General features: G+C 37.4%; 1 protein-coding gene across 1 annotated transcript in view; it reads right to left on the reverse strand.

The window, feature by feature from the left end:
• The window catches only part of insrb (insulin receptor b), a 147,454-nt gene that overhangs the window by 88,065 nt on the left and 36,496 nt on the right, over nt 1-22,893 (reverse strand). The window contains exon 2 of the mRNA XM_055017494.1: nt 14,415-14,963. Within this exon, the coding sequence (XP_054873469.1) occupies nt 14,415-14,963 (549 nt within the window). The remainder of the gene's footprint in view (nt 1-14,414; nt 14,964-22,893) is intronic.

Raw genomic sequence — 22,893 nt, forward strand, 5'->3', positions numbered from 1 at the left:
AGCGAACGAGTGTTGATGTAAGGAAAGCCACGGCGGAGAAGCTTTAACGATCACAAACAGACAGGATCAAGCGTCGAATGCAATAAACGAGAGAAAGATGAGGACAAATGGGCTCTTTCTTCTGTTCGCGTCTCTGTTGAGATCGCATCAACTGCAATTCAAAAGCCGGAAACAGAAAAAGAACAATTCAAATACTATCATTGAAGCGTTTTCCTGCTCAGGTGGAGAAAAGACTCGCAGCTCGAAGTGTGCTGCAAAAAAAAAAGATAAAAAATTTGCAATTGCAAATATTATCTGAGCTGCAATTAATAAATGTCAAAGTCAAATTTAAGCATGAAGCACATTTCAAAACACACAGGAGAACAAAAGAGCTGCACAATTAATGTAGCACATCATAAAATACAAAGATTAAAATACAAAATACCAAGCAAAACACTCAGAGAGCGCAGTCCTCCTCCAAGGCTGCTCAGTCATCGTATCATTTCTGACGGATTAAATCTTTAAAAAATTTGTGGCAGAAATCACGGCACCACAGAATGTGCTCATTTAATATAGATGAACCCACAAACAAAATGACCTTACGCTGAGCACAGATGTGTGTTTTGCATGTGTACGTTATATACGGATACCGAATCACGTGACCTAAATATGTAGTGGGCGGCGGGAATTGATGGGACTCAGAAACACCCCCACAATTTAATCAGTTGTTCCTTGGATAATTTGATGGATAAGTCCTGATAAGTCCTCAGCGGTGGATTTGTAGTAGGATCATAATCATGTGATCGTCAGCAGGCAGCTGACGTAGTGTTCACTTGTTGTCATGGTTACAGTGATGGTGTGTCGCTATCTGGCAATGATACAGAAATCTTTAACAAATCCGTGGATCCAGACTATAAGCCGCATCACTGCCAAAATCTAATCACTTGATCTGTGTGTCATTTCTGACCTTCCCTGAAAATTTCATCCAAATTCTTTAGTCCGTTTTTGAGTAATGTTGCTAATAGACAAACAGACAGACAGACATATGTCAATCGTCACATAACTCCACCGCATTCCTTGGCGGAACAACAACCAGAACATAAATAGTGTCTAAAAATGAGCAGGATAAATTTCAACTCTGATCTATTTCCTGTTTGTTTCAAACCTTTTACTTGTATTTCTCTTTAGAAACCCCAAGAACATCTTTCCTGCTCCACATTCTGACATTTTTCAGTAATTTTTTGTATATTTCATGCTGGTACCAGCAAATTCTTTGTTAAAAATTTACTCCTTAAATTTACTCTTAATTCATAGCTTCCAGAGTTGCTTCTGAACAACAACTGTGATCATAACATTCAATAAAAAACACCTGGATTTTGAATTTTGGCTGATTTTGCCGCTCTAACCTCAGGTTTAAAGAGGAATAATGGTCATTTCTATATCTGAAGCTGCAAACCAACTGTAAACCTGCACGCTGCATCAACACCTTCACATCCATGAGCACACATGTCCGCCGCATTACGTCTCCCTCTCACTGTGAAATTGTAAAACAAGCTGGCACTTCCAGGCAGCACAGTTAATTCCAGTGAAGGGGGAAGACGGCGAAGGATATCGTTTCAGCTCCTTCTCACCGCAAAAGCATCTGTGTGAAAGTTCAAGCGGCCTGCAGGCTGCAGACCGCCGTCACTTGGTCGCATTTTTAAGTCACGGTGACACAAACGTGGACGACCCGTGTATTCAGAGCGACTCGATAAACTGCTGCAGAATCAGCGACACTTTAAAATTAATGATGTGCAAAATCTGAGTCTGGTAGCGGTTCGAACTGAGCACACATCAGGACAATTACAATAAATTATCTACAAGTATTACTTCAACTGCGGAGTACTTCACCTCAGCTGTTGCGTGTCCATTAATAAAAATATCTGGGTGCTTTAGTGTTAGAAATTGTGTTTTTACGGGAAAATAACGAGCAAAGAACCTCAATCTAAATGTGTTTTCAGCTCCTAATGAATTAAATATACTTCCATCCCACGGACGTCGAGAACACGAAGCAGGATTTAGGGGTCAACGAGTAAACTTTAGGTTTGAGTTTTCTTTCTTTCATTTTTAAAATACATCTCTACACTACCAATAAATTCATGTTTGAGATTTTAAAACGACAAATCTAAAAACACATCTACTGACTGAACAGTTCATGGAAGATCCTACACAGCTCCATGTGCAGAAAGTGAGAGGACAAGGTCAGAGTTTTTGGATTTTAAAGCCATTTCAGCAGCTTTGGAGGAGTACTGAGCAGCCTTGGAGGAGTACTGAGCATTGGAGGAGTACTGAGCAGACTTGTAGGAGGACTGAGCAGCCTTGGAGGAGGACTGAGCAGACTTGTAGGAGGACTGAGCAGCCTTGGAGGAGGACTGAGCAGCCTGGGAGGAGTACTGAGCAGCATTGGAGGAGTACTGAGCAGCCTGAGAGGAGTACTGAGCAGCATTGGAGGAGTACTGAGCAGCCTTGTAGGAGGACTGAGCAGCCTTGGAGGAGTACTGAGCAGCATTGGAGGAGTACTGAGCATTGGAGGAGGACTGAGCAGCCTTGGAGGAGGACTGAGCAGCCTTGGAGGAGGACTGCTCTCTGAGTGTTTTTCTTGTTCCTTCTTATTTGTATTTTAAATAATTTGCTTTGTTTTAGCTGCACTCTTGTGATGATAGTTAAACCGAATCTTGAATAAAAACTGTTGCTATCTAAGCCACTCATCCGCAAAGGGACAGGGATATTGATCTACATTCACACAGTCTACAGGGTTTAGCAGCTTTCCTTCCTGACTTTTGTGTTGCTTTCAGCATTTTTTTATTTTGAAAACTCCTCATTTTGGTTCAGGACTTCACTTTGCCTCCCATGCAACTGATAAACTGCACTATTTATGTAAATGCAAGCAGAGATAAAATCCGAAACCCCAGTTTGACTAACCAGGTAGATGTTAGAGCAGCTATTCAGATTAGCAATGCCAGATAATAAAAATAAGCCCTGGATATGTTGCTGTAATTCATGCTGTTGTATTATTATTACTTTTTAGTGTCATTATTCATCATTTCATTAGTATTTTGTATGTTTTAAAAGCTGCTGCATAAATAAAGTTTATTTTTATTATTATTATTATTATTATGTCCATTTTACATAAACACAAAACAGAAACCTCAGAACACGTGTCTTTATTGGTTATAAACACACTAATTTTCCTGTGCAGTGGTTCTGAACACGAACAAGATGCACAAACATAAAGACACCTTGGGGTTGACAACAAATAAACAACACTCAGAAACTCTCACAGTCTGCTTCTTTGTGTTTCTATTTTTGTGTTTTTTGTTAAACGGTTAATTAAGCTTCAGGAAAAACAACTGAGTCTGGAATAAGAGACACTTTTCACCCCAATTAAGAGGCGAAGTGTTTGCTGGTGGTCGAAGAGGCCAAACAACACGCATCGCTGAGCCTCCATCCTGAACACCATCGTCGTCTTTCTCTCTTTAGCCTCTTTTCATTTGGACATTCGCCACCCGGGCAAAAGGGTGTGTGGTTTTTCAGTGTGTGTGTTTGTTTTGCTCTGTTTATTTTGCTCCGTCTCTTCCCCCCCGCCGGCCTCCTCATCTTATCCCACCTCATTTTCACCTGATAGCATGAGAAATAAAACACTGATGGAAATGTCACTGATCTAAATTTCCATGAGCGACGGAGACCAACGAGTACAAGCAGAGACGAAAACATCCACGGGTCACGTTACGTCAAATATGTGTGTGAGTTACCTAATCAGAATCAGAGTAGTGATACGATTTAATGGGAAAAAAAAAAAAAAATTAAATTAAGATAAAGCTTAAATAAATCCAAATAAAGTTTTAATAGACCAAAAATAAATTTTAACTAATGGAAACTAAATTTTAACTAATGGAAAATAAAAAACTGAATTAAATCAGAATAAAGTTTAGTTAAATCCAGACAAAATTTTTATTAAATTGCATTAATCCAAATAATAGTTTAATTAAGTCAAAATCAAATAATATATATTCAAAATATTATTTGAATTTAATTCAAATCAAGTTTAATTATTCAAATATTTAAAGAAATATTAATAAATTTTAAATAAATAGAAACAAAGCTTAACAATACAAAACATAAATCTAATTAAATCAAAGTAAAGTTTAAGTAATCCAATTTTTTTAATAAATATTAATAGATTTTAAATAAATAAAAATCAAGCTAAATAAAATAAAAATCTAATTAAATGAAAAAATAAATTTTAATTAAATCCAAATAATGTTTAAATAAATTTAATACATTTTAAACAAATAAAAACAAAGTTTATTAATATAAAATAAAAAATTAACAAAATCTAAGTAAAGTTTAATTAAATCCAAATAAAGTTTAGTAAAGTCCAGGTAAAGTTTGATAAAATAAAATGAAATAAAAATTCAATGAATTAAATTAACAGCACAATTAAATAAAAAAATTAAGTCAAATTAATTCTATTAAATTTAATTACATTTTTCAAAATTAAGATTAATTAAAAACAAATATTGGTTGAATTAATTCTAAAAAAGTTTAATAAATTTAAAATGTAATTAAATTAAAATAAAGTTTAACTTATCCCAAACTATGCTTAATTAAATCAAAACAAAATAACGAAAATTAAAATAAAATTTAAAACAAATGCTTGCTCACAAGAAATCAAGAGAATCCTTGGATTTGTTGGGTTTTCATGTATAATTTCAGTTCTAAATTTATTACTTTCCATAACTCATAATACATCACTGTTTAAATTAATTAGGATTACCTCCATGATTGAAAATGCTGAAAAATCTTAGCCTTAAAATTGATTGGAGCTGGGCAAAGTTGTATTTTTTAAAAATAATTTTTATAGAGTTTTAATTGCAAAAAATTTCATTATTCAGGTAAATACATATTTGCCATTTCTTAACCTTAATATTTAAATTTGTCAAGTTTTAAAAACGCTGTAAAAACAACCTAATTTGTCTAAAAAGATATCAAAGGAAGAGTTCAACAAACGGTGAAACGTGCAGATTCCTATGATTGGTTAAGCATGAAGCTAGATCTACTAAATGACATTATATCTGTTTAATGCACAGAAGCGTAAAAATGCTAATTTGCAGCTTTCTAAGGAATACGTGAGGAACTCTTTCTTAGACATGCAGCGTAATTTTCAACAAAACTTCAGTCTTTGTTCTGGTTCCGTTGCCGGGACACAACTCTGGCAATAAATTCAAACACAAGAACAAACATACTGACTCGGTTAAATCAGACGTCTGGATCCTCAGACCGGCTTTGGCTGAACTTAAAAAATGCACTTTTGCACAGATGGAGGCCCAGAATGTACACATGGCACGTCAGCGCTGTTGAAAACCAGATGACAACACAGATGCAGTGATTTGTGATGGTGTTCTACCTGCTTTTTCTTCTCGTAACACTCACATTACGGACTGCAGAGTTACATATTCAGCTCCTCTGATGCCAACTGCTCATGTTCCTTCTAAAGCCTTTTTCAGACATGAGATATGCAACGCTGCTTCTTCATCTGTTGGCTTTCAGACACTTTATTCAGACAAATACTGTACTTCTGGTACCATATATCATCTATGTGAGATTAGACACAACACAGAGTGACTTATAATACAAAATAATGCAATAAATAAGTGAATAAATGAATATAAGCCAAAAGCAGCTTTTCAAACTCCAAAATTTTCCAATTTTCCAAAACACTGAAAATTCACTACAAGTGCGAAGATGATTTAACTTCTACTTTAATAGCAGTAAAATTTAAATATTCCGACAGCTGTGATGAAACTTAGAACTGAACCTGAGTAACCCTTATTTAGTAAAGTTATTGTTTAGTTGTTTAATGTCCTCGACTGTCTCGTTTTACAGACACAAATATCGATCCTGCTGCTGTCTGATGCTGCAGATATAAACTGAGAGGAAAAACTGAGAGGAAAAACTCCTAAACATCTGGAAGCGACAAACTAAACTTCAGCTCCTGTTTTTTGTTTTTTGCAGTTTTTTGTGTTTATTTTTGTGAAAATGTTCACAAAAATAAACACAAAAAACTGCTTACATTAACTATTGTAGAGTCTATTTATTGCAGTAAAGTTGCATTTTTATGGACATTTCAATAGATTCATTTGTAATTCTGGTCTTTTGCACACAATTGCAACAAACTCAACTCTTAATAAACTCAGAGGAAAAACTCCTGAACATCTGGAAGGAACAAACTAAACTTCAGCTACTCTTAACGTTTAGGCTCATTATTGCAGTAAACTTATATTTTTAAAGACATTTCAGTTTGTAATAGATGCAACATTGTGAAATTTAGAAATCTGTGGTGTGTTTTTAGCAGAGAATTGTGTCTTTATGGCTTTCTGGGAAGTTTTTGGAGTGAAATTGGTGCAAAAATGAGGAGAAATGCTTCACTAAATGGCTTAAGACAACTTGAAGTACTGTTGTTTTTTGTGTGCATCTTTTTCATTAATGTGACTGGGTGCAGTTCAGGAAAACTCCAACATAAAACTATGGCAAGTTTTGTAGCTAATGTGTTCGGTTGCTGCCACATTAACGGGAGAGAATGCAGACGTGAAACTGGGAAGTTCAGGTGATGTCATTTAAAAGTCCTCGTAACAAAGCTAACAGCTCAGATCTCCTCCTGAGCCTGTTCATGAAGGCAACACTAACCCCAAGAACCACAAAACCACGTTGAGATCCATGCAGACTATCGGCCATCAGAGATTTAACCTGTCGATCTCTGTGGCTTTTGTCACCGGGAGACGAAGCCGAGGTTCCTGCGTTTGAGATCCTGAAAACAATCGCAGCGAACAACAGATCTGGAAGGCGTAGGCAGAGGGAACTTTGACCCGCTAAGCTCTTCCTCCTCCTGGTTATGTGAGTGTGTTTTGGAGTTGTGCAAGCAGAGGACGGGCCGCTGTGTGAGGCTGAACACCGTGTGCAGCAGATAGAGCCTTATCTAAACAGGAGATCCACTGTTTGCTCCCATTCTCTCGCTTCTTTTCTCATCTGTGAATATCAGAACGACTTCCACCGCAGCTCCGGTTTTCTCTTAAAGCTTCGCCTCTCATTTGAAAATCTAGTCCTGAGCTTTCTCCACTTCATTTCTATCCAGTGGGCTGTTTGTGTTGCTCACTTATTCTCTCATTTTTTAAACTTTTAGTCGAAATTAACCCACTCCCCTAAAAGAAATATTAAATTCCAACATGTTTGGTATCACATTTTTATTAAAAGGTCATTTATTGTGCATCAAAAGCAGAAGTAAACAAAAAGATTTCTGTGTCCCTAAAATTTCACTGACCTACTGATTTTGTTGGACGTGAGCAAATATTTTCGTCATTTAACGTCTTGTTAGCACACACTGTTTGTGATTTTTCTGCAAACACAGGTTGTCCACATACTTTGTCGCGTTTACGACCAGCGATCCACGAAACCTCCTGATTTATGACCTGACAACCTTCACTTTCTGGCTTCTTTTTGAAAATCTGATACTTGGACACCAATAGCCAACATTTTGGACAGTTACTACCTTTGACTGAGAATAAGAAGTTTGATTTTTTGTTTTTGGGGGACATCTACGTACATACGGTGGAATATTCAAACAATAATCAATTCTGAAAGACATCTTAACCAATTCAATCAACACAAAAGTTCACATAGATAAATGAAGTGGACTAAACTAAGCTAAGGATTAGAGGTTTCCGGTGTATTAAGGATTGAACAGTGTATGAAAGATGAGGACAAAGTGTACAAAATGTGACCTCCTGATGGATCTGGATCAATCCTGTCTCCACGTCAGGGACAGTTTATGATTTTAAGTATTTAATGAAGTCACTGGCGCTGTTTTGTGCAACTCTCTTGCTTTCGAGATGCTCATATGGATCCAGCTGCCGATATTTGATTCATTTAGAGGGCAAATTCCAACAAACAGCTGGAAGCCACAAATTAAACTTTGGCTCCTTTAAATGTTTTGTAAAGAAGAAAAAAATCCTAACATTCATTATTGGCGAGTATCCTTCATCTAGGCTGTTAGGGTCTGTTTTTATTGCAGTGAAGTTTCAATATAATGGACGTTTAGGTTTGTAATTGATGTGTGCAAACTGGGATGTTTTTTGGACCACTATTAGTGGTAAAACGTGGAAAAAGACAGTCAAATGAACTAATGTTATTAGTTTAGAACTTTGAATTAAGGTCAAGGTCTGTGAAAAATTGGGGATTTTTTGCAGTTCTGACTGTTAAAACTAAGTTAACCCAACTTGACTCGACAAAATCCATCCGCCTGTTTTCTAGCATCTCAAAGAAAGACAAGAAGTTGAAAACAAACATTGAAAATCCTTGTTGTTCATTTCTAACACCAGCCAGTGGAGGTCTGAATCTGGTGTTAAAGAGGACTAGATGATCCCTGAACTCCTGAACTCGTGTTCTTTGGCACATCCACATGAACCCATAACTGAAAACATGAGCACATTGGACGTTAGCGTGTTGAGCTGCGGTGCTGCCAGCCACATTCAATCAGCCTACAACGTCCCAGTGACTGGTGACAGCTTGTAAAAGCCCAGAAAATTGCAGCCTGCACTTCACAAAAAGCCGACTACTGTACTGGATCCCCACATGTGAACGGAAACCTGCACAAAGCTGCAAATACACAGATAGAAAACTGAGAAAACAGCGCTGGGCGACGAACGTCAGACCTTATCCACGCTGTTTGGATTGCCAGCAAGTTACTTAACCCTTGTGTCGTCCTGCGGGGCAAATTGACCCGTTTTAAAGTTTAAAAATGTGGAGAAAAAAATATATATTTTCACAGTAAAACTTCTGATGTCCACATTTTCAACATTTTTGGGAAATTTTTGAATATTTTTTGGTGGGGAAAAAAGAAATGTTAAAAATGTTTCTGAAGAACATTCACAAAAAAATCAACCAAAATCCAGCGAAACTCGCTGGATTCTGGTTGATTTTTTGTGAATGTTCTGAAGGAAAATATTAGAAGTTTTACTGATATATATGGAATCACTTTAGATATTTCTAGGATTTTTTGGAAGATTTTTTACTAATTTTTTTTTTTTTTTTTTTAAACGTTTACAAGAATTTTCTTGCCAAATTTGGCGAATTTTTTTTAAAATAAAACTTTTAAGGGAAACTTTTAAGGAAAAATTTTCTTCCTGAAGGTTTTGCAAATTTTCAGAAATTTGGGGATTTTTTTGCAGAATTTTTGGATTTTTTTCAGACAAGGAAACAATATTTTTGGTACTTGTAAATGAGGACAACAGGAGGGTTAAGGGCCTCGCACAGTTAAAAGTGACAAGTCTTAGTGCACACACAGTCGTACGTGCACGCACACACACACGCACACACACACACACACACACACACCGGTTTTCCTGCTTGTAAGGAGCAGTGTAAGATCAGAGGAATGCAGGCTCTCCCCTGATTCTTACCTAAGGCAACTGGAACCCTATAAAAGCACAACAGAAACAACCCCACAGTTTCCACTCACACATAAACTTTAATGCCCCATCTAATGTTCCTCCGCCCTGCACTGCGGCTCTGCACACACGTGCACGAGCGCATCTAAGTTTGTAAACTGTGAGTTTTCATTCACAGAAGCTCTAATTAAAGATGCCAGAGTTTCCTCATGCTGCCGTGCAGCATGTGTTTGATCCGGGCTGATCTGAACCGGAACCTGCTGCAGATCCACGCCTGAAAAACATCACTGCAGGGAGTGTTTTTAAAAATTCACACCATTCATTAGAGCAAGAAACTGTGAAAACAGGAAGAATCACTGGATGATTGGAGTCATCATGTGACTTAATTAAACCTAAATCTAAACTAAATCTCAGAATGTTTAACCCTCCTGTTGTCTTCATTTACAGGCACCAAAAAATATTGTTTCCTTGTCTGAAAAAAATCAAAAAATTCAGCAAAAAAAATTCCCCAAATTTCCAAAACCTTCAGGAAAAAATTCCAATAATTCCTTAAAAGCTTCCCTTTAAAGTTTTATTTAAAAAAAAATAAATAAATCCCCCAAATCTGGCAAGAAAATTCTTGTATTTTTTTTTTAAAGTACAAATCTTCCAAAAAAAATCCTAAAAATATCTACAGTGATTACATACATATCATTAAAATTTCTGATATTTTCCTTAAGAACATTCACATAAAAATCAGATTTTTTTGTGTGTTCTTCAGAAACATTTTTAACATTTCTTTTTTTCTACCAAAAAATGTTCAAAGTTTTCCCAGAAATGTTGAAAATGTGGACATCAGAGGTTTCACAGTGAAAATATTTTTTTCCCCCCACATTTTCAAACTTTAAAACGGGTGAATTTTGACCCGCAGGACGACACGAGGGTTAAAGGAGCATCAGACACCAAACTAACTGCTGATACTGCCATGATTACAAATGATACTTTACTACATAATATATTATCTGAGAAAAGCCACAGAGCCTGAAGCGCTGCAGTGTTTGGCTGCTGTGGGCTAAAAACACGTCTGTGGAAGCGTGGAGCTGCGCTACAGTAGTACAGTATCCACACATACAGCACATCAAACATTTACAGAAAGTCTACACACATCATCCCAGAGTGTGGCCCACACAGGCTGCAGCCCAGCAGCCCGCCGTCGCATCATGTTCCACAAACGGCTCGAGCTTCGACGCTCTGGTCTAAACTGGTGGTTGGTAGGCTACACGCCGTCATACGTGCTCCCCTCCCTCCCCCCTCCCAACATATCTGCAGCTCACACGCAAACACGGCTCTGACGTACGGCACGCACTCCTCTTGTTTGTCGGCCGTCTTTTAATGGCCGGTTAATGTTTGTCCATCGAATCGAGTCCAAGAGTAAAAAGGTTGTTCAGGGACAATTTGGCACCGATGCTGTGACCGTGAATATGTATGACAAGTGAAAACAAAAAAAAAAAAAGGAAAAAGTGGTGTCACAGCCCATCTGAAGTTCACTTGCATCTAATAGGCCAAAGTTTACGCCGTTTCCGAATCGTACACGTTGCTACGGCCAACAAATGATTCATCGCAGACAATAAAACTTCACACAACATGTCCGAGAGGATGTGTGCTGCCCTCTGTGTGTGTCTGCTGCACACATTAAAAGTCAATAAACCTTATCTATTCATTCATAAGTTTGTCATTAGGAGTAAAAGTGAAGGATTTTAGCTTCCAAATAAGTCGAAAATCTATTTTACTGGTTGATAAATGTGAACCACACATCACTGACGACTGAGGAGTGAACTATGAAGCAGGAATGAAGTGAAGCCTAAAATCAATGTTTTCATTATTTCAAAGGTCTTTTAACCTTGCTTTAACTAGATTCTTTAAAAAAACTAAAAATCTCATGCTCCTTGACCCAACCGTGAGCCATTAGTGTGAAAATTTGTGGACTTTTAGGTTGAACTGCAGGCTGTGTTTACACCGAGCAGACAGGAAACAAGCTACATTTAAAAACATGTATGTAAAAACCTGTGGCATATAACTGCTAAGTGAAGTAATAAATGAAAGCTGACATCAAAAAACGGGAGACCATATCCGGTTTTTACTTTCCCGTCAGCGAGTCCTGGCAGAAAACCCAGGAGGCGGCGTTATACATGCGGTTGCAACCATCGATGTTCAAGTATAAACCTGGCAGAGGTTGTTATGCTCTGAACACTGCAGCAGAAAAAACAACACAAGCTATAATCGCCTTGAAAAAATAATAAGCATTCTCTCCGAGCGTCTCACAATAGAAGACATTCTCTGTGTTTATGGCGGAGAGGAGCAGCACTGACAAACCCACAGCTCCAAACAGAGAGAAAAGCTGTGCAACTTCTAACAAAACTGTGTACTGTGCTCTTTATCTCTCATTCTAACCCAATTTTTTTTATTTCATTGCAATTTTTCTTCTTTTTTTCCCCCATAATGCCGACCTTTGCAGCTCCCTGACTCAACAATGCAGCTGAGTCATTTCACACATCAAGCAGATCCGACCGAGCTGTAATGACACATCACCTGCTCACAACGCTCCAGCTAATGGGCGCTAACCGGAGGGCGTGGCTCCAGCTACACCCTGGGCTGCTAGTATTCAGAGCAGGGATCATTACATAAACCGTTCCTCATGAAAACATCAGTCGCCCCCATTGATTTCTGAGAGGAAAAATCCTCAATGCATGTTCTCATTACGGAGCGCTTTACAACGAGCAGCGTGATGGACGCTGGAAACGTGCGATATTCTCACGTCTGCACACAACAAACGGTCACTACGGAGATTTTCTTTCCAACGCTTCCAGCATAAATATTGTTCTTTTTTTCTTTAAATCTGGTGAAAATAAAGCTGATTATTAACCCTCTGAACCCCAAATCTTGCTCTCAGCTTGGAAAAATGTCTTAACTTTAAAAAAAAAAAAATCATGGATAGAATCTGTTAAAAAAAAAAAAAAAAGAAAAAAAAAAGACAATTGTTGGAATTTCAACTTTGTTGAGCTCCTTGAACTACTCATCTTACAGGGAAGCTTCACCAAGTCTAAGCTTATAAATGTTAATTTTTCTACATGTCTTATTTAAAAATACGCCAAAAATAAACCGTCTGCTCAAACTAGATTCTGTAAAAAACTAAAAATTCTGTGCTAATCAACGCAACCATGAAGCCATGAGTGACTCAGCTGAAACGAACAGTGACTTAACAAAAATTCATGGAGTTGTAGGCTGAACTTTTGATTTATAAAGCTGGTTGTAAGCCATCTAGGGGGATTAAGAAGAACTTTGGCCTTAAAATAAAAAGAAAATACCTAAATTACTTTATTTATAATAGCAGAAAATACAAAAACAAATGCTAAACGCTAATTTCTCTACATGTCTGGTTTAAAAATTTGCCAAAAATGAAACATCTGCTCTAGCCAGATTCTGTAAAAAAACTAAAATTCTGCGCTCCTCGACGTAACAGTGAAGCCATTAGTGACTCGGCTGCAATTAACAGTGACTTGACAAAAATTTGTAGACTTTCAGGTTGAACTGCAGGCTGTGTTTACACCAAGCAGATAGGAAACAAGTTAAAAATGCATTAAGCAGAATATCTGCACTATCTCCAGCCAATATTTCTCTTTTTGAGAATAGATGACACCTGTGGGCATTAAAAAAACATAGATTTTCCTAAGATTCATGTATAAATGTCATGCTTTTTATTCAATTTGACAAATATAAAGCTGGTTGTAATCCATCTAGTGGGTTTAAGAAGAACATTGGCCTCAAAATAAAAACAAAACACCTAAATTACTTCATTTATAACAGCAGAAAATACAAAAGCAGAGACAGTTGTCAGATTTTTAACATTCCTTGAACTACTCATCTGTAACGTGGTGTTTCTTTTGGAAGTTCTTTTCATTCTCTGCAAAATAAATAACCAAACAAATTCAACTTTGTCTTTTTTATTAATTTTTGTAAATCTACTGTATTGTAAGTTAGTTATGTTGAGTTTTCTCTCTTTCTATTCATGGTTGTTCTGTTTCCACAGAAGTACAGGATTTAATGTTGGGTTGAAAAATGAGCCCACAATGAGGAAAAATGCAGCAAGAAGCAAAAGACGATGACATTACAGCCAACGCAAAAAAATATATATAACTTGCTCTGAATTTTCAGCTGGTAATTGCATCATCAGAAGCTTTTTTAACCCTCATGTCGTCCTGCAGGTCAAAACTGAACCTTTGCAAAGTGTGAAAATGTGGAAAAAAATAAATATTTTCACAATGAATCTTCTGATGTCAACATTTTCAACATTTTTGGGAAATCTTTGAACATTTTTTAGTGGGGAAAAAAGAAATGTTAAAAATGTTTCTTATGAACATTCATATAAAAATCAACCAAAATCCAGCAAATTTCGTTGGATTTTGGTTGATTTTTGTGTGAATGTTCTTAAAGAAAATATTACAAGTTTTACTGATATATATATGTAATCACTTTAGATATTTTTAGGATTTTTTGGAAGATTTTTACTCATTTTTTGAAAATATTTACAAGAATTTTCTTGCCAAATTTGGGGGATTTTAAAAAAAATAAAACTGTTAAGGGAAATTTTTAAAGAATTATTGGAATTTTCTTCCTGAAGGTTTTGCAAATTTTCAGAAAATTGGGGAATTTTTTTTGCAGAATATTTGGATTTATTTCAGACGAGGGAACAATATTTTTTGGTGCCCGTAAATGAAGACAACAGGAGGGTTAAAAACTCTGAAAGTGTTCCAACACTAAATAACTGAACTGAAATTCTTCTGGAAAAAGTGTGGTTGAAGACAAACGGTTTGGGGCTCAGAGGGTTAAATGAGAGACTTTCTAATGGGTGTAAAAGGAGCATGTAGAAATAAAAGACAGCACAAACGCTCTGCGGTGACCGACGGCTGAACTTACTTCTCTGGCAGTGGTTCTGAGTCCAGCATCGACCCCTGAAGTGTCCGTTGATGGTGCTCTGAGAACAAACCGTCTGACCCTGCGCCGTGCCGGGACAGACGTCTCCGCACTCCCGCTCGTTCTTGTTGGCCACGATGAAGTTGTCCTCCACCGAGTCCAGGATCTTGGACCAGTCCAGGGTGGCCAGGTAGCACAGGTCCGGGTTCTTCTCTATCCTCACGGCTCCCCGGGTGATGTTCATCAGGCTGTGCAGGCCCACCTCCTTCAGCTGCAGCATCTCGTACAGCACCAGGGCGTAGTTGAAGAAGAGGTTGTTGCCGCGGATCACCGTCAGGTTGGGGAAGAGCTCGGACAGCGTCTCCAGGCCGTAGACCCGGAACAGCAGCACGTAATCGGTCACCACCCGCAGCTTCGGGTAGCTGAGGCCCCGGAAGTCGTCCGTCTTGGTCTTGAACATGAGCAGGATCTTCAGGTGGCCCTCAATGATGGTGCAGTTCTCCAGAGACTGGAGGTTGGTCACATTGTTCCGGATGTCTTTGCTCTGGCAGACTGAAAGAAAAAGATGAAAATGCATCAATCACTTTATGATTCGTTAAAGCGAGAATCGTCAATCTCATTCATAAATCCAACAATCATCTCCGGAATCCACAGAGAACACAAACAAATTCATTTCAAGCACTTTATCAGTGACCTTGTCAAAGCTATTCAGTCTTAAAACACTCAAACAAATCGATCTTCGTGGTTAAAACGCTCATTCTCACAGAAAGTCCTTCACAGAGGTGTTAATTCAGCTTCACAGTTTTGAAGGTTTTAGGGTTGGATTTGTAGTTTTTCATAAGTTAGTGGACATGCAGCTCCACATATACTGCAAGAAGAGGAAGGAAAGGAAGAGACAGAGTGAAAAAAGGAAGATACAAAAAGGACAATGTTGATCAAAAACAGCCACTCGGCAGCACAAAGCCAGATCTTAATGCCATTCACAGTAAAGCTGCAGCAAAAATGATGTCAAATGAAGTGAAAATCCTCCGATTCCAGATTCTTTAATTGGAATATTTTCAGTTTTCCTTCATTTTCAATGACAGAAAACTGAAAATCTTTGTGACATTTCTGATTTTGGACTTTTTTTTAAGACATTTTCTGACATTTTCTGAACCAAACTACGATTTGGTAGCAAAAAAAGAAAGAAAACATCAGTCTGGAAATATTTCCAGCTGTGGAAATGATGGGAGTTGACCTAAAACAGGTTCTATGTCCAAAGATGCGTGCCACAACATGAGGAAACACAACTCGACCAACAGGAGCACAAAGCTCTGTGTGACGGGTGAAAAGGTGAATACGCCAATTCAAAGCAGAGCAGCAACAATTAATGGATTCAAGTCATTTTTAAAGAAAGAATCTGATAAAAATTCTCTGATTCCAGCTCCTTATGTTGTATTTTTTTCTGTTTTCTTTCCTTCTCGATGACAGAAAACTGAATATCTTTGTGTTGTGGACAAAAGAAAATGTCTGATCTTGGATTCTTGGAAACACAAATTGACATTTTCAACATATTTTCACCACTTGAGAGACCAAACAAAGATTTGGTTGCAAAAAGGGACAAAAAAATCAGTCATCTGAAGATATTTTTGGCTGCAGAAAGGATGATTTTGAAAAAAGAAGTTCTCTGTCTTGCAACGTCAATGACTGATCAATTAATTAATTTATGGATTACCAAATATTCTGATAGTTGATTTAATCAGTTTAAAGAAAAAAGTCAAATTCTCAGATTCAAGCTTCTTAAATGTGAATATTTTAGAGTTTCTTGCCTTCTCTATGATTAAACAAGGTGTCATTTTCACTATTTTAAAGAGAAAACAAATGAGAAAATAATCAATTGATGGCCGATGAAAATAATTGCTAGTTGCAGACTTAATTCAAAGCCTTTGTCAGTATCACGCCACATGGGAAATGTTTCTTCAGCTTTTTTTCACTTCTTTTTTCACTTTCATTGCAGATGCTTCCATTACTAAACCGCTCTAATCATTCTGGGATGTTTAATTCCTTCCAAATGCAGTTATTGAAGTCATCTGCTGAAAATTCCTCCATTTATTCACACTGCACAGAAACTAAACATCACACTGCCAGGTTTTTTTTTTTCTCCAAAGGTTCATCCTCAGTGTGCAGCCGTAATAAAACCAGCGGATGTGAACATCAACACAGCCCCAGTTCTCCCCGTCTCATCTGTGAAAACACCAGTGATTTGCATTAATAGAGCAGATCCATTCATGAAGCAGCTTCTAGGATCCAACCGGCTGGAGCATCACTCCCACCCGCCCCTCCGACACCCAGACGCCGCGCTCTGATTGGCTCCGGCAGGATTTTTCCTCCAGAGAGGAAATTATTGTACACCACCGTTTGATGTGAATGAAGCAGACGTGAAGGGGTTAACAGAAATGAAGCCTGGAAGCAAAACGCTTATCCACGCTCATTCATACTCTTTAGCTGCCTCACACACACACAGACAGACAGACAGACAGACACACACACACACACACACACACACACACACACACGAGCCTAGATTTGGACCGACAAATGCTGGAACACACACACGAGAGGAGAATTCATTAGCGGACAGCTACTGAAAGAGATGAGCGCGAGGAGGCTGCACATAACGGCACATTTCTGGGATCTTCTATAAGGAACAGTTCGGGGACGTTTCGATGAATTAGCTACAGAGAAAATAACGTGTAAAAAAAAAATAACGCATTTAATCGCACCTTTCTCAGTTCCCTAACTTCTGGCACACCTTTAAAGGTACCTGTCCACTAGATCCGGCAATTTCCCGCATCCCATTCATTACTCTGCCAAGGAATGGCGGAGTCATGTGATGATCGGCGTACGTTTGTCTGTGAATCCGTCTGTCTGTCTGTCAGCAACGTTACTCAAAAACGGAACAACGGATTTGGATGAAATTTTCAGGGAAGGTCAGAAATGACACAAGGATGATTTTGAACCTTTCTGTGGTTGTTTGGCTTCTTTCTCGGCAAACGGTGTCGCCATCCCATAACAGACCACTTTTCAAGACATTTAAAGTGCTTGAGTTTACAGTCTTAAAATGTTGAATATAATCTCTATCATGTCACTTTGAGTTTGCAGTAATCTGTGAATGTAGCAGACAGATGAAAAATGCAGATAAATAGAAATTAAATAAACATTTTTGTTGTTTCACCCCATAAAGCCTGACCTATCAGAAAATAGCCAGAAAATTTGATTCTTTTTTGGAATTCTTCTGACATGTTTATTAACCTCTTTAACAAAATCCACAAAAGAAACAACAAAAAAACTGCCATATAATTTTATATTTTTTGTATCGCATTTGATACGTTGGGCGGTTTTGGCAACTTTTTGCTCATGAAAATGTTGATTTTAGAAATAGAAACTAGTTTTGTCCTATTTATTTAACTATTTATCATGTTGATGAGATGTTAGTCTCAGAAACTCGTATTAAATATGATACGAATACAAGTGAAACAATAAAAACACTACGTCTGCTAAGCAAGAACGCTCCAACATTTTGCTCATTTCTGAAAGTAAAATGATCAAAAAAGCAACCGATACGACGGAGACGGAACACGTTTATCAACGCTCTTATTTCGGGTTCAGCTAAACCGTCAGGAATGATCACGAAGGCTGGAAGTTTCTCGACCAGAAACCAGAAAAAAATAAGATAAAAACAACAGAGCAGGTGTGAGTTTATGTGGTGGTTGTGAAGCGACAGAGATCTGATTTACTGCTTTGATACCACTGATGCTGAAATGTGACAGAATTTGCATAAATGTGGAGACGAATCCTGCAGGGCCGACACACCCGTTTACATTCCAGCAGCACAAACACTAAAAACAGGAACGTCACGGTGACTAGGACGGAAAATATTCATTCATTCACATGATCAACCAGAGCAGCAGCAATTATTAACTAAAAGAGATGTTTATGGACAAAAACCAACAGAGGAGGAGATTAAATTCAATGCAGCATCTTAATAAAACACTAACAAGTCCTTTCAGCTCGGAATAAACTAAAAAAAATGGTTGTTTTTTGAACAGTTTCAGCTCAAATTTAGCCCAAAACATTACAAACAACCAGCAAATTGATTATATTTAAAGGTAAATTCACCATTAGTCACTTTTTTAAAACTGTCATTAATATTATTAATGGCACAAGTTCAATTGTAAAAAGGAACACTGTCCTTTAAGGCAATAACACTGAAAATACTGGGGCAAAATAACACTGAAAACAGGTTTGAAGCTTAAAAATACAGGTTTAAATGAATTCTGATCACAGAACTGTTATTTTGTTAACGACACACAAATGATGCCCTGTCACCATTATGCACACAAAAAAACAACTATGCAGCAAATCATGCAGAAAACGAGGGAAACTGCTCTTTTAAGTGATATTTTGGGGCAAAATAATACAGAAAACAACTTTGAAGCTTATAAATTCAGAGTTAAATGAACTTCTAATCACAGAAAGGTGTTGCTTTGGTGATGCTACAAACACAAAAACAATCCTCTGTCAACATGATATACACATAAAAACAACTATTCAGTAAATCATGCATCTTAATATTCAAAAAAACTCCAGCTACCGTACTATACTTAATGTTAAAGTCACAAGTTCAGTTTAAAAAAGGGGACACTGTTCTTTCTGGTGATAATATTGACACAAAACGGTACTAAAAACAGGTTTGGAGCCTGTAAATTCAGGGTTAAATGAACCTTGTATCACAGAAATGTTTTTTCTGCAATGCTAAGAACAGACAAAAAAAATCCTGACACCATGATTCACAAATAAAGCAACAACTATTCAGTAATTAATTCCGCTTAATATTGAAATAAACTCCAGTGAATGTCTTATACTTAATGCTTAACTCACAATTTTAAACCTGGCATTAATACAAGTTCAATTTTAAAAAGGAAAACCGTTCTTTTTGATGATAATACTGATCATTTTGGGCAAAAATAATACAGAAAACAAGTTTGAAAATTCAGGGTTAAATGAGCTTCTTATCACAGAAATGCTTTGTTGGCGATGCGACAAACACAAAAACAATCCCAGGTCACCCTGATGCACAGATAAAAACAGCTACTATGCAGGAAATCATGTGTCTTCATACAGAAAAAGCGTAAACTATTCTTTTTAGTGATAATATTGGGGCAAACTACTACCGAAAAAGGGTTTGTAGCTTGTAAATTCAGGGTTAAATGAACTTCTTTTCACATTAATGTTTGTTGGTGATGCTAACGACACACAAAAACAATCCCGACACCATGATTCACAAACAAAACAACAACTATTCAGTAAATCATGCATTTTAATATAGAAAAACTCCAGCTAATGTATTATACTTAATGTTAAAGTCATATTTTTTAAAATAAGCCATTAATATGAGTTCCATTTTAAAGGGAGAATTACCATTTTAGGCATTAACCTTGATAATACTGGGGCAAAATAATACTGAAAGGGGTTTGAAACTCGTAAATCCACGGTTAATTATAAACTTCTTTTCACAGAAAAGTTTTGCTTTCCCGCGACAAGAACGATCCTGTCACCATGATTCATGAATAAAACAACAACTATGCAGTGAATCATCCATCCTTATCTGGAAAAAAGGGACACTGCTCTTTTTGGTGAGAATATTGGGACAAAACAGTTCTAAAAACAGGTTTATAGCTTGTAAATTCAGGGTTAAATGAGCCTCTTATCACACAAATGCTTTTTTGGCGATGCTAACGACACACAAAAACAATCCTCTGTCATCACACATTAAAAAAAAACAACTATGCAGTAAATCATGCATCTTAATACAAAAAAGAGGAAACTGCTCTTTTTGGTGATAATATTGGGACAAAACAGTACTGAAAACAGGTTTGTAGCTTGTAAATTCAGGGTTAAATGAGCCTCTTATCATATAAATGTGTTGCTTTCATGCGATGCTACAAACACAAAAACAATCATCTGTCATCGTGACACACATATTAAAAAAAAACAACAACAACTATGCAGTAAACGGTGCGTCCCTGAGCAGTAAAACCTCCACAGGGTTGTTTGGTTCCACTGAGTTGTTGTTGGCGCTCCACACTTCCCAGGTGTGAGCTACCGATTAACTTCCCGTTCTGTTAATGGTTAGCGACACAAACATGTCAACAATCCAGGTAGAAACTCTGAAGCACGTCAATGAAACGTTTTTTTATTACAGCTTCTGATAAAAGCCAAAACGCTGCCAAGAAAAAGACGTGTTGTTTACTACAAATCTACAAATGCATGATAAAGGTTGTGTCGAAATGGAAAAAAAAGATATCAGGCCGAACATATTTTCCTACCTTTTGGGAGAAAATGTCTAGAATGAAAAGAGAAATAATGAATTATAGTGTTTCAAACTAAACGTACCACGTCTAAGTTGACAGCGACACTAGATTTTATTATTATTATTACTTCAGTCAGACATATAGTGAATACAGCAAACAACTGCTGTATAGAAAAAAATACAGTAAAAATATAGAAAAAATACAGTAAAAATATAGAAAAAATATAGAAAAAATACAGTAAAAATATAGAAAAAATATAGTAAAAATACAGTAAAAATATAGAAAAAATGCAGTAAAGATATAAAAAAAATACACTATATTCCCCATGAAAACTCCCACTTTTATTCATGTGCTAACATAACTGCACAAGGGTTTTCTAATCATCAATGAGCCTTTCAACACCATTAGCTAACACAATGTAGCATTAGAACACAGGAGTGATGGTTGCTGGAAATGTTCCTCTGTACCTCTATGGAGATATTCCATTAAAAATCTGCTGTTTCCAGCTAGAATAGTCATTTACCACATTAACAATGTCTACACTGGATTTATCATTCATTTAATGTTATCTTCACTGAAAAAAAACAGGTTTTCTTTCAAAAATAAGGACATTTCTAAGTGACCCCAGACTTTTGAACGCTAGCGTCAGTTCTCAGATGTGCAGCAGTTAGAATAATACCTCCTCAGATCCACCCACATTCGTGTCGTCGTCGCCTAAACCGGCTCAACTCCGCTCTACTTCCGGCAGCAGCCAGTTTTACCGGCAGCCAAGAACAACTCCTAAAGTAAGTCAATAAATCCATTTTAGCTGTTAAGCATCTCATCAGATAACAGTGAGGCCCAAACAATAACAGCGGCTCATTGGAGGCCACGCCTCCTTCATCGGACACAAACTGTATCCAAACAGCGCCGCTTCCTGCTGCAGTTGGTGTCATTCCCAGTGATAAGGGCAACCTTCCACCTCGCCCAGCCCCTCCTGCCTTATCAGCCGGACACATCAAACAGGCCTCCAGGCCACCCACTCGCCGTCAGCCTGCAGCTCCAACCCGATACCTATTGTGAAACACGGCAACACAACAAACCGAGTTACGCAACAACAGCAGCAGCAGGCCCAGCTCACCTCTGACCGCGGTGATCTTCAGCAGGACACGGCGTGACCTTTCCACATGGATCTAGGTTTTATCGCTCTGCAGGTAACAAACATGTCAGAGCTTCAGGACGTACACATGTCCACGTCTCCTGTTTGAGGAGCTTTATTGACACAAAGAAATGCTAGTGGGCCAAGAGAGGAAGCACTGTCTCAGAAAAACAAGGTTTCTTCAATGGATCTTCAGAGGGCTGACTGGTTCTTCGTTTATAGTCCCCAAAGGAACCATTTTTTGATGGTTCTTTACGACACAGTTGGTAGTTATTTCCAGAATCTCTTGCTAAAAGGTGCTTTGTAGACCTCAAGGTGGTACCTCTAGGGTTCTTATAGTAGAACAAGGTGGATTGACAAAGAACTTCAAAATAGTTCCTTCACGAAAACTATTTTTGCTAAAGTTCACTTTTTGGTGGAACTTTGAGGCACAGTTGGAACGCCCAACTGAGTTCTTTATAGAATCTCTCACTAAAAAGTTCTTTGCGTAACAGTTTTTCAGAAGGTTCTCTGGTTCTTCAACTCAACTTTCCAACTCCAGATGAACATCTTTATCTAGGTAATGGTTCTTCATATACTTCATATGGTTCTTTAAAGCACAGAAAGTTGTAAGAAGGTTGAAGAGTTAATTGGTTTGATGGGAGCTAACAGAATAAAATTACAGCTCCAGTATTTTCAGAATCGATTTTCTCAATGAATCGATAATTAAAAATAAAACCAAGGTGTGGACACAAAGAACTATCCTAAAAACAGTACCTTAAAGAACCTATTTTTGTTCAAGTTTTTTGGAGCAGCATTTATGGTTCCATTTTTGATGTTTCTTTTGGGTTATTTGGGTATTATTATGATTATTAATAATACATATTCACACTCTCAATCTAAAGAAAAATCTGAAGACATACATGTTTTTTATGGCTGTTGGCAGATTTTAATGACCCCAATTTTTCATATTTTTTGTCTATTTTATCTTAAACTTTGGTCTTTTGACTTG

This window comes from Amphiprion ocellaris, chromosome 2, assembly GCF_022539595.1.
Source record: "Amphiprion ocellaris isolate individual 3 ecotype Okinawa chromosome 2, ASM2253959v1, whole genome shotgun sequence".
Lineage (NCBI taxonomy): Eukaryota > Metazoa > Chordata > Actinopteri > Pomacentridae > Amphiprion > Amphiprion ocellaris.